The 17655-nt window shown below is 42.0% G+C and overlaps 1 protein-coding gene across 2 annotated transcripts in view; it reads left to right on the top strand.

Moving 5' to 3' along the window:
* LOC124804897 (UDP-glycosyltransferase UGT5-like) overlaps positions 1-16801 on the top strand; it is a 170540-nt gene extending 153739 nt beyond the window's left edge. For both annotated transcript variants that reach the window (XM_047265269.1, XM_047265270.1), the window contains exons 6-7: positions 864-1083; positions 16076-16801. In XM_047265269.1, coding sequence (XP_047121225.1) covers positions 864-1083; positions 16076-16355 — 500 coding nt within the window. In that variant the 3' untranslated portion in view covers positions 16356-16801. The remainder of the gene's footprint in view (positions 1-863; positions 1084-16075) is intronic.
* The last annotated feature ends 854 nt before the right edge of the window (positions 16802-17655 follow it).

Here is a 17655-nt window from a genome sequence, read left to right as displayed (position 1 = left end):
TTCGAACCTGCGACCATAACAGCAGCGCGGGTCCGGACTGAAGCGCCTAGAACTGCTCGGCCACAGGGGCCGGCGATTAATATAAAACAGAGTAAAGTTAAGATGGCCGTTTTAATGCTTAAAGTGTACTTCATAGTCTCCTCCCACCCCCACTTGAGTACAAGGCGCAGAACGTCCATATAACCAAGTGTAACTATCATAAAAGTCCTTCCTTTGGGATTTTGTTCAACTCACACATCACATTGGTTTCTATGTCGGCTTGTCGTCAAAGTGACCCTTTTTGTGAATTTCTGCATTTTGTCATTTTGTTGTACGTTCGTATTGATAACACCATGTTCCATCACTCGGGACTTTCTCTTTTCCAGAAGTGAACTGCCCAAGTTTTGAAATTCAATTCAAATCGCGGCAAGGCGTCCACGTGTTATTCGTTTTGTTCGGGTGTCGAGATGTGCGGAACGAGCTTCGCACAGGCTTTTATCTTCCGTAAAACGTTCTGGAGAAAGCCTTGGAACACTTGATTTAAAAATGTTGATCCACTGCGATTTGTGACAAAACAACTTTGCCAAACTACAGTCGCACGTCCACTACTTAACATTGGCCGGTCGAATGCACGTCTACTGTCGACAGTTGTCAGTTCGAGCCGCCGCCATACCACTGCGATGACGTCGCTTGTACGCCAGGAATAAAATCAGTCTTGAAACATTTTAGACGAACTGTGCAAGTAGCTCTCTAAAATTGCAAAAACCACACCTGAAACCATTTTTTACGATTTAAGAAGGAAATTTATGTCGAAATAAGACATTTAGCCTAAGTATATTACAGTATAGTTTTATTACCATTGTTACTGTTGTTGTTTGTTGCAGCTCACCCTAATGTGAAACTGTTCATCATGCAAGGAGGCCTGCAGAGTCTGAACGAAGCGGCATACAGAGCCCTACCTCTGATAGCCATACCGTTCTTCTCTGACCAGACTCACAACTGTGCGAAGATAAATTCAGCAGGAATTGGTATTAGAATTTATTTGAAGGATGTCACAAAGGAGACTGTTCTCGATGCTATCCACAAAACTATCGAAGATTCAAGGTATGTTCAACTGACTTTGATTTTTAATAAGGTTTGGAACTGTGCATGCAAACAATTTCCAGATGAAATTGACTGGTGTGTGTGAGATGCACATAAAACAGCGCACTCTGACTTTATACAGCATACACAATTTTATGAAGCAAGAAATTTTATATTGGAGCACTGATTACTACATATCTGAGGATTTGACGGAAATGCTTTCGAAAAAGCAACAATCCATTACTGAACATTAATCATTTAGTACATGTTAGTACCGTATCCCTGACGAAAGAAAAGGTTATGAGACTAAAGTAGTCCCGTTTGAGGTCATTTTATGTGCCTTCATTCGACATGTTGTAATTTGGGTGGTCATTTGTTTTTGTCGGTAAGATCAGCCAAGTTGGTGAAGTACTGATGTATAAATATCATTGATGTATGAATATACTGTAGTTATATCTCAAAAATTAGTTGAACATCCGTGGTGGAGTGTTAAGCTGTTAAAAATACGATAATATATAGTGAAGTTAGAACACATTCCGGTGAGAAATAATTTTGGTGAAGATAGGTGTTAAAGGAGGATCAATTTTGTTCTCTGGATGCCTTTTTAGGCCCTCTAACTACGTATAAGTGGTAGCAAAAAATATCAGGGAAAACTTAGAGATGATTTAACGTAAATCACCTTGTCTTGTTAAAGCATCAGGTGAGAATCAACCGTACCGTTGGGCCTTCAGAGGCCTGCTCAGTCGAAATTTAGTTTTAAAAAACTATAGACCAGATTACTCAAATAATTGAGGGGGTTAGTAGGGACAGGGAACCGTGTGAAATCGTTCTCAATCCCTTACCCGAAAATTACCAGGAGCAGCTAATCAGAGAACCGACTCGTGAAGCAGCGTATTAGATCTCCTGCTCACCAACAGCCCCGAGGTTTTCGACTCCGCGCAGAACAGGAATAAGTCATCACACGGCCGTTACAGCATTACTGAACACGGCTGTATATTTGAATGTAAACAAGAAAGAAAGGGTGATATTTCAGCTTAGCAACAGCGACGAAAAAAGATTTCAGATTACTTGAGCGGTCAATGTAAATCAACCAGCTCCAGGGCCTAAAATGTAGAGCATCAGCTGACAAAGTTCAAGAGCATTTTAACACTAGCAGGCATGAACAACGCAAAGTTGTGAGCGATGGGGAAGATCCGCCGTGTTGGAAAATTGCTACGAAATCAAATTTAAACGTAGCTCAAACCTTTCAGACAAACAAAAACTGAAGGTAGCCAAGACTAGCGTAAGGAAAGCCATTCGTGAAGCTTTCAACGAATTATAAAGTAAAATCCTATCTACCGACTTGACAGAAAATCGTGCAAGGTTCTGGTCTTGAGGTAAATCCGGAAACGGATCGAAGTCCTCTGTCCAGACACTCCGAGACCATAAAGACATCAAAATGGAGGATGAGAATGAGAACGCCGAAATACTAAAAGTCTTTTTCCAAAATTATCTCTCTGAGGAAGATCGCACTGTAATTCCAACCATACATCGTCACATGAACGTCAAAATGACACATATCGAAGTAAGTTGCCACAGAATAGAAAAGCAAGTAATAACAGTGGAGCATTAATCTATCGTACGTCGCTGGAGGATTGAAGCGTTCATACGAATTAGAAGAAAGTGAAAATCATTCCAGTTCTCGAGAAGGCTCGTCGAACAGAGGCATTTAGTTGTATTTCTGAAGTTGATATGTCATAGAATTTTGCAACGTGTTATATGCTCACGCTTTATAGCATGTCTGGAGACCGAAAATATCCTCTGTAGCAATCAACACTCGTTGTGAAATCCAGTTCGCTCTGTTCGTCCAAGAGGCTCAGAAAACAGATAAATACCAGCGCCCACCTAGATTCCGCGTTCCTTGACTTCCGTAGGGCATTCGATGCTGTTTCCCACTGCCACCTAAAGAGCAAACTACGAGCTTACGGTATATAAAATCAACTGTGTGACTGGATTGAAGCCTTTTCTAGCAAACAGAATACAGCACTTTCTTCTAAACGGAGAGAAAACTTCAGACATAGATGTAACTTCGGGCATACCACAAGAGAGGGTTATATGACCAACAAATTTCATTACATATATATATACTTTGTAGACGATGGCGGATGTTCCGTGAGTCTCTTGACGGATGATACTGTCATATACAGAGAAATCGCAACACTAGATAACTGTATCGAAATGTAGGAATACCTCCGGAAAGTGTTTCTGTAGGGATCAGCTGTTGACCCTCAACATAGACGGGATTGCAGTACATTCCCCGGAAGTAGTCACATCCGTAAAATACGCTGAGGTGACTAAGGACACGGGACACCTCCTAATATCGTGTCGGACTTCCTTTTGCCCGGCGTAATGCAGCAACTCGACGTGACATGGACTCAAGAAGTCGTTGAAAGTCGCCTGAAAAATGTTGAGCTATGCTGCAGGATTTTGTGCACGAACTGGCCTTACGATAATGTCCCATATACGTTTCATGGGATTCATGCTGGGCAATGTGGATGGCCTGATCATTCGCTCGAACTGTCCAGAATGTTCTTCAAACCAATCGCGAACAATTGTGGCCTTGTGACACGGCGCAATGGCATCCATAAAAAACTCCTTTGTTCTTTGGGAACATGAACTGTATGAATGGCTGCAAATGGACTCCAAGTAACCGAACGTAAACATTTCCAGTCAATGAGCGGTTCATTTACACCAGAGAACGCAGTCCGTTCCATGTGAACACTACCCATACCATTATGGAGCCACCGCCAGCTTGCACAGTGCGTTGCTGATAACTCGAGGCCGGCCACTGTGACCGAGCGGTTCTAGGCGCTTCAGTTACGTTTAAATAGTTCTAAGACTAGGGGACTGATGACCTCAGATGCTAAGTCGCACAGTGCTTAGCGCCATTTGATAACTTTGTTTCGTGGTGTCTGCGTCACACCCGAACCCTACCATCAGCTCTTTTTTTTTGTCATCAGTCTACTGACTGGTTTGATCCGGCCCGCCACGAATTCCTTTCCTGTGCTAACCTCTTCATCTCAGAGTAGCACTTGCAACCTACGTCCTCAATTATTTGCTTGACGTGTTCCAATCTCTGTCTTCCTCTACAGTTTTTGCCCTCTACAGCTCCCTCTAGTACCATGGAAGTCATTCCCTCATGTCTTAGCAGATGTCCTATCATCCTGTCACTTCTCCTTATCAGTGTTTTCCACATATTCATTTCCTCTCCGATTCTGCGTAGAACCTCCTCATTCCTTACCTTATCAGTCCACCTAATTTTCAACATTCGTGTATAGCACCACATCTCAAATGCTTCGATTCTCTTCTGTTCCGGTTTTCCCACAGTCCATGTTTCACCACCATACAATGCTGTACTCCAGACGTATATCCTCAGAAATTTCTTCCTCAAATTAAGGCCGGTATTTGATATTAGTAGACTTCTCTTGGCCAGAAATGCCTTTTTTGCCATAGCGAGTCTGCTTTTGATGTCCTCCTTGCTCCGTCCGTCATTGGTTATTTTACTGCCTAGGTAGCAGAGTTCCTTAACTTCATTGACTTCGTGACCATCAATCCTGATGTTAAGTTTCTCGCTGTTCTCATTTCTACTACTTCTCATTACCTTCGTCTTTCTCCGATTTACTCTCAAACCATACGGTGTACTCATTAGACTGTTCATTCCGTTCAGCAGATCTTTAAATTCTTCTTCACTTTCACTCAGGATAGCAATGTCATCAGCGAATCGTATCATTGATATCCTTTCACCTTGTATTTTAATTCCACTCCTGAACCTTTCTTTTATTTCCACCATTGCTTCCTCTATGTACAGACTGAAGAGTAGGGGCGAAAGGCTACAGCCTTATCTTACACCCTTCTTAATACGAGCACTTCGTTCTTGATCGTCCACTCTTATTATTCCTTCTTGGTTGTTGTACATATTGTATATGACCCGTCTCTCCCTATAGCTTACCCCTACTTTTTTCAGAACCTCGAACAGCTTGCACCATTTTATATTGTCGAACGCTTTTTCCAGGTCGACAAATCCTATGAACGTGTCTTGATTTTTCTTTAGCCTTGCTTCCATTATTAGCCGTAACGTCAGATTTGCCTCCCTCGTCCCTTCACTTTTCCTAAAGCCATACTGATCGTCACCTAGCGCATTCTCCATTTTCTTTTCCATTCTTCTGTATATTATTCTTGTAAGCAGCTTCGTTGCATGAGCCGTTAAGCTGATTGTGCGATAATTCTCGCACTTGTCAGCTCTTGCCGCCTTCGGAATTGTGTGGATGATGCTTTTCCGAAAGTCAGATGGTATCTCGCCAGACTCATATATTCTACACGCCAACGTGAATAGTCGTTTTGTTGCCACTTCCCCCAATGATTTTAGAAGTTCTGATGGAGTGTTATCTATCCCTTCTGCCTTATTTGACAGTAAGTCCTCCAAAGCTCTTTTAAATTCCGATTCTAATACTGGATCCCCTATCTCTTCTAATTCGACTCCAGTTTCTTCTTCTATCACATCAGACAAATCTTCACCCTCATAGAGGCTTTCAATGTATTCTTTCCACCTATCTGCTCTCTTCTCTGCATTTAACAGTGGAATTCCCGTTGCACTCTTAATGTTACCACCGTTTCTTTTTTTAATGTCACCAAAGGTTGTTTTGACTTTCCTGTATGCTGAGTCTGTCCTTCCGACAATCATATCTTTTTCGATGTCTTCACATTTTTCCTGCAGCCATTTCGCCTTAGCTTCCCTGCACTTCCTATTTATTTCATTCCTCAGCGACTTGTATTTCTGTATTCCTGATTTTCCCGGAACATGTTTGTACTTCCTCCTTTCATCAATCAACTGAAGTATTTCTTCTGTTACCTATGGTTTTTTCGCAGCTACCTTCTTTGTACCTATGTTTTCCTTCCCTACTTCTGTGATGGCCCTTTTTAGAGATGTCCATTCCTCTTCAACTGTACTGCCTACTGCGCTATTCCTTATTGCTGTATACATAGCGTTAGAGAACTTCAAAAGTATCTCGTCATTCCTTAGTACTTCCGTATCCCACTTCTTTGCGTATTGATTCTTCCTGACTAATGTCTTGAACTTCAGCCTACTCTTCATCACTACTATATTGTGATCTGAGTCTATATCTGCTCCTGGATACGCCTTACAATCCAGCATCTGATTTCGGAATCTCTGTCTGACCATGATGTAATCTAATTGAAATCTTCTCGTATCTCCCGGCCTTTTCCATGTATACCTGCTCCTCTTGTGGTTCTTGAACAGGGTAATCGCTATTACTAGCTGAAACTTGTTACAGAACTCAATTAGTCTTTCTCCTCTTTCATTCCTTGTCCCAAGCCCATATTCTCCTGTAACCTTTTCTTCTACTCTTTCCCCTAAAACTGCATTCCAGTCGCCCATGACTATTAGATTTTCGCCCCCTTTACATACTGCATTACCCTTTCAATATCCTCATAAACTTTCTCTATCTGTTCATCTTCAGCTTGCGACGTCGGCATCTGTACCTGAACTATCGTTGGCGGTGTTGGTCTGCTGTCGATTCTGATTAGAACAACCCGGCCACTGAACTGTTCACAGTAACACACCCTCTGCCCTACCTCCCTATTCATAACGAATCCTACACCTGTTATACCATTTTCTGCTGCTGTTGATATTACCCGATACTCATCTGACCAGAAATCCTTGTCTTCCTTCCACTTCACTTCACTGACCCCTACTATATCTAGATTGAGCCTTTGCATTTCCCTTTTCAGATTTTCTAGTTTCCCTACCACGTTCAAGCTTCTGACATTCCACGCCCCGACTCGTAGAACGTTATCCTTTCGTAGATTATTCAATCTTTTTCTCATGGTAACCTCCCCCTTGGCAGTCCCGGAGATCCGAATGGGGGACTATTCCGGAATCTTTTGCCAATGGAAAGATCATCATGATACTTCTTCAATTACAGGCCACACGTCCTGTGGATACACGTTACGTGTCTTTAATGCAGTGGTTTCCATTGCCTTCTGCATCCTCATGTCGTTGATCATTGCTGATTCTTCCGCCTTTAGGGGCAATTTCCCACCCTGAACCTCTATCCGCTCCTCCGCCCTGTTTGATAAGGCCGTTGGCAGAATGAGGCTGGCTTCTTATGCCGGAAGTCTTCGGCCGCCAATGCTGATTGTTTATCAAAATTTAGGGAGTGGCGGGGATCGAACCCGGGACCGAAGACGTTTTTGATTATGAATCAAAGACGCTACCCCCCCCTTTTTTTTTTTTTTTTTTTTTTTTTTTTTTTTTTTTTTTTTTTTTGTATTGGTCGTTGGGTTTGGTCGTTGCGGACGTCGCACGACATCCTGTTAAAGGTCAGTGGTTGATCCTTCCACTCAGTTTTTTATTACAGAGGCCAACCGGCTCTCTGACCGAACACGCTGAGCTACCGTGCCGGCTGACCAGGCCACGGTTTTTCAATCGTCTAGAGTCCAATCGACATGGTCGCGAGCCCAGGAGAGGTGCTGCAGGCGATGTCGCGCTGTTAGCAAAGGTACTCACATCGGTCGTCTGCCACCATAGAGCATCAACGGCAAATTTCGGCGCACTGTCCTAACGGATACATCCGTCGTACGTTCCACATTGATTTCTGCGGTTATTTCACGTAGTGTTGCTTATCTGCTAGCACTGACAACTCCACGCAATCACCGCTGCTGTCGGTCGTTAAGTGAAGGCCGGGGGGCCACTGAGTTGTCCATGGTGAGATGTAACGTCTGCAGCTTGGTATTCTCGGCACACTCTTGACACTGTGGAACTCGAAATATTTTATTCACTAACAATTTCCGAAATGCAATGTGATATGTGTCTAGCTTTACCATTCCGCGTTCAAAGTCTGTTAATTCCCATTGAGAGGCCATAATCAGTGGGAAACCCTTTTAGATGAATGATTTGACTACAAATGACAGCACCGCCAATGCACTGCCCTTTTATACCTTGTGTACGCGATACTACCGCCAGCTGTACATGTGCGTATCGCTATCCCATGACTTTTGTCACCTCAGTGTATGTAGGGGTATTCGTACAACATTAAATGGAACGACCAGGTGAAACTAACCGGAGGTAAGGTAAACACCAGACCAAGATTCATAGGAAAAATCGTCAACAAGTGTAGTGCACTCACAAAACGTGTAGCTTAGTAACTCTTTCGAACAATACTTGAATAGTGGTCGTCATTCTGGAATCCGTACCAATAGGACTGATAGAGGAAATGGAGAATATCCATTAAAGGACGGAGTGTTTCGTCACAGGTTCGTTTAGCAAGCGCGAAAGCGTCACAGCTGCTCAGTCACCTCAAGTGGCAGGCGGTGCAAAAGAGGCGTCCTGCGTCACGATGTGGTTACACATTTAATTTCTGATAGCGGACGTTATTATAAGAGTCGACAAATATATCTTTCTCATACGCGTATCTCGAGAAAAGACCATAGAGAGATTGGAGCTCACGCGGATGCTTACCAGCAATCGAACTTCCCGCGAACCATGCGCGATTGGGACAAGGAACAGGGGCAAGTAACACTGGTACGTGAACCACTCTCCGCCACTTGTGCAGTATAAATGTAGACGTATTTTCCTTCAATTCTTGCTAAGCTGTTTGATTCAGTTCTCGCTTACAGGTGGCATTCAGTTATTATAGGTCATTCGAAGAAAGTGTGACAGCTAAACTACACGACTTCACAGTGATAAATAAAGAATACACAATGTACCATAAATCTAGGAAGGAATGGGAATGCGTTATGAGGTACAGATACAGAGTCGGAAAATATTGGTACGAAAACAAATCGCATAATTTTGGTGAATCACCTAAAACTTGCATTGCAAACACTAAATGGAAAGTGACGTTGACCTGCAGTTTTCACAACATGAATTGGTAGTCAGTGGCTCGAATTGTTAGTTAGTGAACATAGTGTAATAATACTTAGCAAGTGTATTTTTTGTGCTCGTATACACTTTTTAAAAAGGAACAATATATATTGACACTAACAAACTAAAAGTAGGATAAATTAGAATGTCAGTGGTGTTTGTTGCATGATTCTAGTGCGAGTCGTTTACGTGATTTCTTTTATTGAAAAGTTCTCATAGCGACACTTGTTTATGCAGTTCAACTTGCCTAGTTCCTAGGTACAATTTTTTATGTTTGCTTACTGTGTGCTTCGTGTTCTTGAGTGCATCGCGACTTGCTTGTCTGTTAGTATATGACAGTCCAAGCATTAGGTCGTAAGAGGACGCTGGGATTCATCATTATAGAAAAAGCCGACATGCTCATGGTGTATGGATAGGCCAGCAAGATTGCAATTCATTCTTGTACAGTGTATGCGACAGGATATCCCGATAGACGTCAACCATCTCGGCAGTTACTTATCAATCTTTTCAACCAGTTACGTAAAAGTGGTAGTGTAACACCCACACAACGTTAACAGAAGGAAACAAGTGACGACAGATGGGGACGAAATTAATGTGCTTGCTGCAGTTGAGGTTGATCCGCACGTTACCTCACGCACTATCGTACGAGGAAGTGGCATGAGTCAGGCACATGCCTTACACATTCTCCATCGACACAGGTTCCATCGCTCTCGCATCGCTCTCCATCAAGAGCTGCATGTAAATGATTACGAGAATAGTGTTAAGTTCTGTACATGGACATTAAGACAGGATACGCCAGATGTATCATGTACCGTGTTTAGTGACGAGGCCACATTTACCAATCATGGCCAGGTAAACCACCGACACATGCACCATTGGTCTGTTGACAATGCCCTTGGCTTCGTCAGGTGGAAAGTCAGCATCCATGGAGTGTAAAAGTGTGGTGTGGGATAGTGAACCATCAGCTCACAGGCCCGTTTTTCATAGACGGAACACAGAATGTGTGCAAGAATCGCAGCCACCTAATAGACAATTTTCCAGGGATGCTAGAAGACGTTCCTCTGCAGACTAATAGGAGCCTGTTGTACCAACATGATGGCTGTCACGAAGTACTACAGCGTGTCTTCACGAATTGTCTCCAAATCGCTGGATTGGACGCAAAGGACCTGTACCTTGACCAGCACGCCCCCACATTTGACTCTTCTGTGGGGAAAGCTGAAAGACGCTGTCTACAAGGACATACAGACTACACTCAATGATGGGCAACGACTATTACTGCAGCCTGCTCGGGCATCCTCGCTGAAATGCTAGCACGTGTGCAGCAGTCGTTCCATTCCAGATTGGAAGCGTGTATTGCCGCTGCCAGTGGTTATTTTGAACACAAACCGTGATGGTCAGTTGTCTCGTTATTGGTCTGAATCCATATAACTAGTGTATGCACTTCTGTTCTTCAGTATACGAGGAGCGAAAATAAAGTAATGAGACTGATTTTCTTTGCAAGATTTGGCAATCCTGTAGGCTTGCGTAGGCACAATATTTTGACCTCTATCTGTAAGCTGCTTCTAGTGCAAGCGGCACATTGATGCAACTACTCAGTCGTGAATTGTGCTGTAGTAAGTTAACACGCATTTGTATCTCTCGTCACGGAAATGGAACCGCATAATATTGCGCAATGGTATGCCATTTATTTTTGCTTTACATTGGGTGTTATCACTGGTGACGAAAGTTGGTTTTTTCAGTACGATCCAGAGACAAAACGCCGGAGTTCGCAATGGTGCTCAAAGGGATCACCGAGACCAAAAAAAGCTCGCATGTCAAAGTCAAAAGTGAAATGCATGCTTGTGTGGTTTTTTTTTTGATTCCGAGGGAATTGTTCATAAAGAGTGGGTGCCTCCTGGACAAACAGTTGACCAATATAACTACAAAGAAACTATAGAAAGACTTCATAAAAGAGTTCTTCATGTCTGTGCCAACATTGCTGATAATTGGATTCTGCATCACGATAATGCGCCATCCCATACTGCTCTGTCAGTACAGCAATTTTTAACCTCAAAACAAATTTCAATACTACCACAGCCACCTTATTCACCAGATATCGCTCCGTGCGACTTGTTTCTATTTCCAAGAGTCAAAACGGCTGTCATGGGACACCATTTTCAAACAACACAAGATGTCCAAAAAGCCGTGACGAGGATCTTGGAGGATATTACAGAAGATGAGTTACAGAAATGTTACCATCAATGGCAGAAACGCTGGAAAAAGTGCGTGCAATCAGAAGGGAGCTACTTTGAAGGAGACAACACTAAACTTGACTAAAACGATAAGGAACATTTTTTTTCACATCAGTCTCATTGTTTTACTGTCGCACCTCGTATGCTACCACAGGTATTGTACAAGTGTCGGTGTGGGAACTTTGCAGAATACGATATTTCGTAAACGACATGCACTAGAATCCTGAAAAAAACACCACTGATACTTTAATTTATCCTACTTTTAGTTTGTTAATGTCAATAGGTGTAGTTCCATTTAAAGAAAGTGTCTGTTCGCACAAAAAGTACACTTTGTAAGTACATACGTGCGGTACAAGTTTTAGGTGATTCACCCTGTATACCACATTCAGTGGCAGCAATTCTTGAAACATGAATATATGCAGTTAATAAAATAATCCCATGTTATATCACGTGTTGATGACTTCTTAAGATTTCAGAGTGGCTTAGAGTGCGAATCAATATTTCTTGCTATGACATGCAGAGTTTGCGATTTTCGGTCGATTTTACGATCTTAGATTGAAAGAAAAAGCGAGAGACCTTTCTCACTCTAACAGTGTAGCTACTCACGGAACGGTCAAAATATAACGGTACAGTTGTCTTAAGGAGTCTCAAATTTAAGACATTTCCATGTTCACCTTACAAATACGGTCTGATCCTGATTTGATATATCTACGTCAGGTTCTTTCCAGAAGCGTAACCAGCCATGGGCAATATTTTGAGCTTCTGGGAGCGGCTCTGTCTGCTTAGAATCCATACTTGGACAGAATGCCAGAGGCGGCAAATCGTGCAACTTTCATTAAAAGCTTGGAGACAATACAGCAGCGCTCAAAACGTGAAAAAGTACTTAGAAAGGATGTGAAGGCAGATTTCCGGAAAAATTGCTCTTGCTCTCTCTGTGGTTATTAATTGAAACTCGCTCAAGCCGTATTTTCGTGCCTAAGCCGCGTATTCTTACTTGGTTGCAACTTATTGCCTGATGTCGCGAATTGGAGGCACATATCTGTGCGCGCGACTCGCAAAATTGGTTTAAGCAAACATATGTCACTGCCATTATTACTTTCCTATTTCCTTAGTCCTGTTTATGGATACACAAATATGAGTTTACTGAAGAAATAGGTTGGTTTCTGATGTGAAGCAGTTGTCATTAACTATGAAATAATATGGGTGGAATGTTTTATTAAGACATTAAATCAGAGCAGCAAATTTATCTAAACTTCGCGAAAACTTTGACAAACAAAAGCAAATCTCCTACACTCTGCGGTACTAAATAGTTAAACACAGAGCTGATGTGTCTGGTGGTAAAATTAACATAGATTGTCACACCGTCTAACATGGAGAAGTCATATAGGCTCGACCTTGGCTATTTGTCGCACATTAAAATATTTGGTTCAAATGATTCGGAGCACTACGGGACTTAACATCTGAGGTCATCAGTCCCCTAGACTTAGAGCTACTTAAACCTAACTAACCTAAGGACATCACATACATCCATGCCGGAGGCAGGATTAGAACCTGCGACCGTAGCGGTAGCGCGGTTCCAGACTGAAGCGGCTAGAACCGCTCGGCCACCAAGGCCGGCTTAAATATTTGATCCTATGTGTAATAATTCTTCATCGCTCGTCACTGTTATTTGTGCTTACGTCAAGCCAGACAGCTTATTTAGTATCCCACATTCCTTAAAGATACCTTACAGGCTCAGTTCGCGAGGAGAGCTGTACGCTTTGGATGGATCTGTAAAAGTAGTAAAAACTGAGTCACTGTGAGTGGGCTATAGCCGTTATACAAGGTACTACAGTGAGTAGCATGGCATCTCCTCACATATAAGACTAGGGCTTATAACACTCCCGTCTGCTACTGCTATACCATAACCTCGAAGCTGGAGGCAGTTTGCAAAACAGAATTATTTTGTTATAGTAATTATGGTATAACGCATCAGAACAGTGTTACCCTCTGAGAGGAATTTTGTTATGTTGACCGTATTGTACCTAACGGAGGTGGCTTATCGGAAGTGAAAGTCAGAATTACGTAGATATTCGAACAGTAACAAAGAAAATTTTGCCTATCTGCACTGTTTAACTGATAAAGAAAACGGTCGCCAGCCTAACTAGACAAGAGAATGATTAACATTCTCGTTCAAGAAAATAGTTATTAGAAACTAATAGATAAACACAACCTATACTTGGCCACACGCGAGTGCAATTAACTCTGACACATACATATGTTTACGGTAAGATTGAAACTAACAGTTAGAGCAGCAGAAACTATTTGCAAAATTATAAGGGATACCGAAACACACTATTACTTTCAGGGCTTAAAGAAAATATGGTTTTTATAGTTAGTGGTCTTTCACAATAGACAAACTGTGGATCCTTTTATACTATTAGTATGCACTTCTAATACACAAGAGAGACAAACACTTAGCAAACATGAACATATAATTTCCTACTATGCAATTTTCCACTTTTACTACCGTGAGACATAAAATTAACATTTATGTAAGATACTGACTCACTTTCTGCGATTAACAACAGGTAGTAATGTGATCATTTACTAAGCAAAACTTTATAAGCCTCAGTCTTGAGAAATTTTAATTTGAAGTTGGCAACAACACATTAATGAAAATTATTTCAGCAAGCATCATTAACTTTAACTCACTCTCTTGCCACATTAACTTTAACTTTCTCTTTACTATGTTCAAGAGGCATTAATTAGAAAACTGGGTTTTAATGTACTTTCAGTAAGGACACTCGGTAATCACTTTAGTTCAAACGGAGAGGAACCTGAGAGGTGTTATGATGAGGAGAAAAATCAAGGTAGGTACATAAATTCAGATATAAATTACCTTATATTTCAGCACATTAGCACGTCCATTAAGCTGATCCTTCACTGTACACCATTATAGTATTACGTCGCAATGATTGCGCAATGTGGTGGTAACTGCATGTTGGTAGGTGGAATTGTAGACCGAATTGCTGGACTCTGTCATTTCTTGGTGGCGATGATAGATACAAAATCCAGAATAGTTGCAGTTATTTATCCATCCACCCGAGGCCTTGGAAAGAAGCAGGAAAAGCCTCTCTCGGGATCAGTACAATATGCATCTTTTACATGGCGGTGCACGGACTCGTAGCTCGTCCCCGACTGGTGGCTCGTCCCCGACTGACTATCAGTTCCACCTTTTCCACCTAGGCCAACCACAATTTGCGCGCGCTACACAGTTCCGTTCCTGAGGGGAACCACTATACCTTTTACATACAAACTAACTAGGAACCCTAAGTGAGGATCAGCAGTTTACATAACAGCAACCAAATACATTAAATAAAATAGAGCATTTGTGCATACTGACGTTTCTACCAAAAATTATTCACACAAAATTACAATCATATACAGTAAGTTTTTTTCCCTCCAAATGGGATAAAGAATATAAATTGCAGATACACTACTTTGCATTGAACCAAAACATGACGTCAAAGTTTGTACAAAGAAAGGAGTATACAATTTTTGTGTTATCTATTCAATCAAACACATTTACAGAAGCACAGCAATGTAACATTAAATGAAACAAAAGCAAAATAAATCAGTACAGCATCAGAGCTATGGTGTTACAGGCTGCATTACCAGTTTTCACTATCGCGTATCCAATACGTCTGTTGAATCGTGGCTTTCCAAATAATCTCTGCAGTAAATTCAAAGTCGTTAATAGTATCGTATTCTTAACTACATCCATCCTCTTCTAACCACTTTTAAGTGCGTTGGGGGGAATAGTTTTTGTTGTGTCTTCTCCCCCATTGAATCCTCTCTGCTAGCTTCTGTCTGTAACTGGCAATAATTTCTTGTTCGTTTCTTCTAGAGCTTTCATGTCGTCTGCGAAGCGTGAGAGCTGTGATTCTTATCATATTCTCCGTGCACAGCATCGATCTTATTGATCAGAAACGCCGTCACATAAGTGTGGAGAACTGGTTACCTGTTTTCTCTTCCGTAGCGGCTGCATTCCTTGCTTTCGTAATTTCGCATGTACGACTAAATCATTTAGTCCTAGGTCTAGTCTTGTCACTTTAATATTTTCCATTGTTGTATTCTGAGAGCCCATTTAAGCTCGTAAAACATTTATTTCGCTGTCATTATTTTTCGTATCTTGTATTAGAAATTGAAACCTGTTACTAGCGTAGGCTCTGATTTGCTGTTTCAAATTCCGAAGCTCCAAGCTTTTCGGCTAGACCCAGTTGATAAAACTGTTCCTCCCGCAATTTACTTCCTAGCACAGATAAGCTATTCCCAAAAATTGGTATGTATCGCTATTTACACCTTTGTATGTTATCATGTTTATGCTTCACACGTACAGCTGAAAATTACATCGTACTAGCAGGGGAATTACCCACGTTCCTGCATCCTTCCTTTCATAAGGGAAGATTTTGGCTTACTGCACAACAAGAAAATTTCTTGCCTCCATCGCTTTATTTTATGGACATACTTTTTTTATAACACGAATATTACATGCTAGGGTAACACGAATATTCGCATATAAAGTGTATGAAACTATTGGCAAACGGAAGAAACTATACAGGTTCACAGGTTGACTGTTTGAAAATTGTTACAAACAACAAACTCGTAACATTTTAATTAGCTGGTCAGTAGAAAGCGGAGGCATTTGTATGAAAGTATATAAAAAGCAAGCGCGCGCACACACACACACACACACACACACACACACACACACACACACACACACACAGAGAGAGAGAGAGAGAGAGAGAGAGAGAGAGAGACTGACTATGATCAAAAAGTTTCAGTGTCTTTACAAATTGACTTAATTATTTTTCAGCTACAAGAAAAATATGGAGGAGTACTCTAAACTGTTCAAAGAACACAGGTCGACTTCCCTGGACACAGCTGTGTGGTGGCTGGAGTACGTCATCCGCCACAAGGGAGCGCCGCACCTGCGCAGTGCGGCCCTGGACCTCCACTGGTGGCAACTTCTGCTTTTGGACGTCATCGCCTTCGTACTTGCTGCACTGATTGCAGCTGTGACGGTCATATACTTTGTAGCAAAATGTTTAGTGGTCATGGTCAAAGGCAAAAAAGAGAAGGTCAAGAGACAATGAGATTGTTCAACGCGAATAACGCGTGTACCTGATGATTCTGAGCTCTAAGACTGATTCATTGCCTTGGTCTGGCACCAGAACATGTTATAGCGAGAAAAATAGAAAACTGCGCAATGGACGTAACACGTTTTTAGTTCTGAACCAATTTATAGTATATGAGCATTGAGGTGCACTGACTTACGGTGGCCCCTTAAACTCTAAGACGATATTCCTACTAATGTTACAGTTAATAAACTTCCCACTACGTCAGAAACTGTAGGACACTTCTAACTTCTGCTCATATTGTGTGCTATCGGTTTGTGTTACTCGTATATCTTCCAAAGTGGTAACAATTAATAACAGGCGTTTTGTAATCGACAGAACAATACGCAACAGAAACTCATTGGTAAAGACTGTAATTTTTTTATACTTATCTAAGCAAATAATAAATGGTTTGGTAAAATGTACAATTTTGTGTTTTGTCCATGGGTTCCGCAGACCTATTTTCTTGTCCACATTCCTTGGCAAGTACATTGTCACGGCTTCTAAGTGTTACTATAAGCTGCAACTCATTCCAGTGATGTGAAGTATCGGCCTATCACACAATCTTCCGTGATAATACGTCGTATAAATAGTACACTGCATAGTACACTAAGGTGACAAAAGTCATGGTAGATGATTCATGTCGGCCGATCTAGGTGGCCCAATAATTCACCCAAATTGTCCGGTATGTTCTTCAAACAGATCGCTAACAACTGTGACACGGCGCATTGTCATCAATACAAATTCCATCGTGCTGAGGAACATTAAGTCCATGAATCGTTGCAAATGGTCTCCAAGTAACCGAACACAAACATTTCCAGTGAATGATCCGTTCAGTTTGAGCAAAGAACCAGTCCGTTCCATGTAAAAACAACTCACAGCGTTATCAAGCCACCACCAGCTTGCACAGTGCCTTGTAGACAACTTGGGTCCATGGCTTCGTGGGGTCTGTGTCACACTCGAATCCTACCATCAGCTCTTACTAAGTGAAATCGGGGCTCATCTCACCGACCCACAGTTCTCCAAACGTCGGGCGGCCAACGGATATGGTCAGGAGCCGAGGACAGGCGCTGCAGGCGGGTGTCGTGCTGTTAGCAAAGGTCCTCGCGTCGGTCCGCTGCTACCGTAGCCTATTAACGTCAAATAGCGCCGCACTGTCCTACCGGATACGTTCGTCGTACGTTCCACATTGACTTCTGCTGTTATTTAGCGCATTGTTGCTTGTCTGTTGGCACTGACGACTCTATGCAAACGCCGCTGCTCTCGGTTGTTAAATGAA

This window comes from Schistocerca piceifrons, chromosome 7 (assembly GCF_021461385.2).
Source record: "Schistocerca piceifrons isolate TAMUIC-IGC-003096 chromosome 7, iqSchPice1.1, whole genome shotgun sequence".
Classification (NCBI taxonomy): Eukaryota; Metazoa; Arthropoda; class Insecta; order Orthoptera; family Acrididae; genus Schistocerca; species Schistocerca piceifrons.
This window is presented reverse-complemented; position numbering and strand designations above follow the sequence as displayed.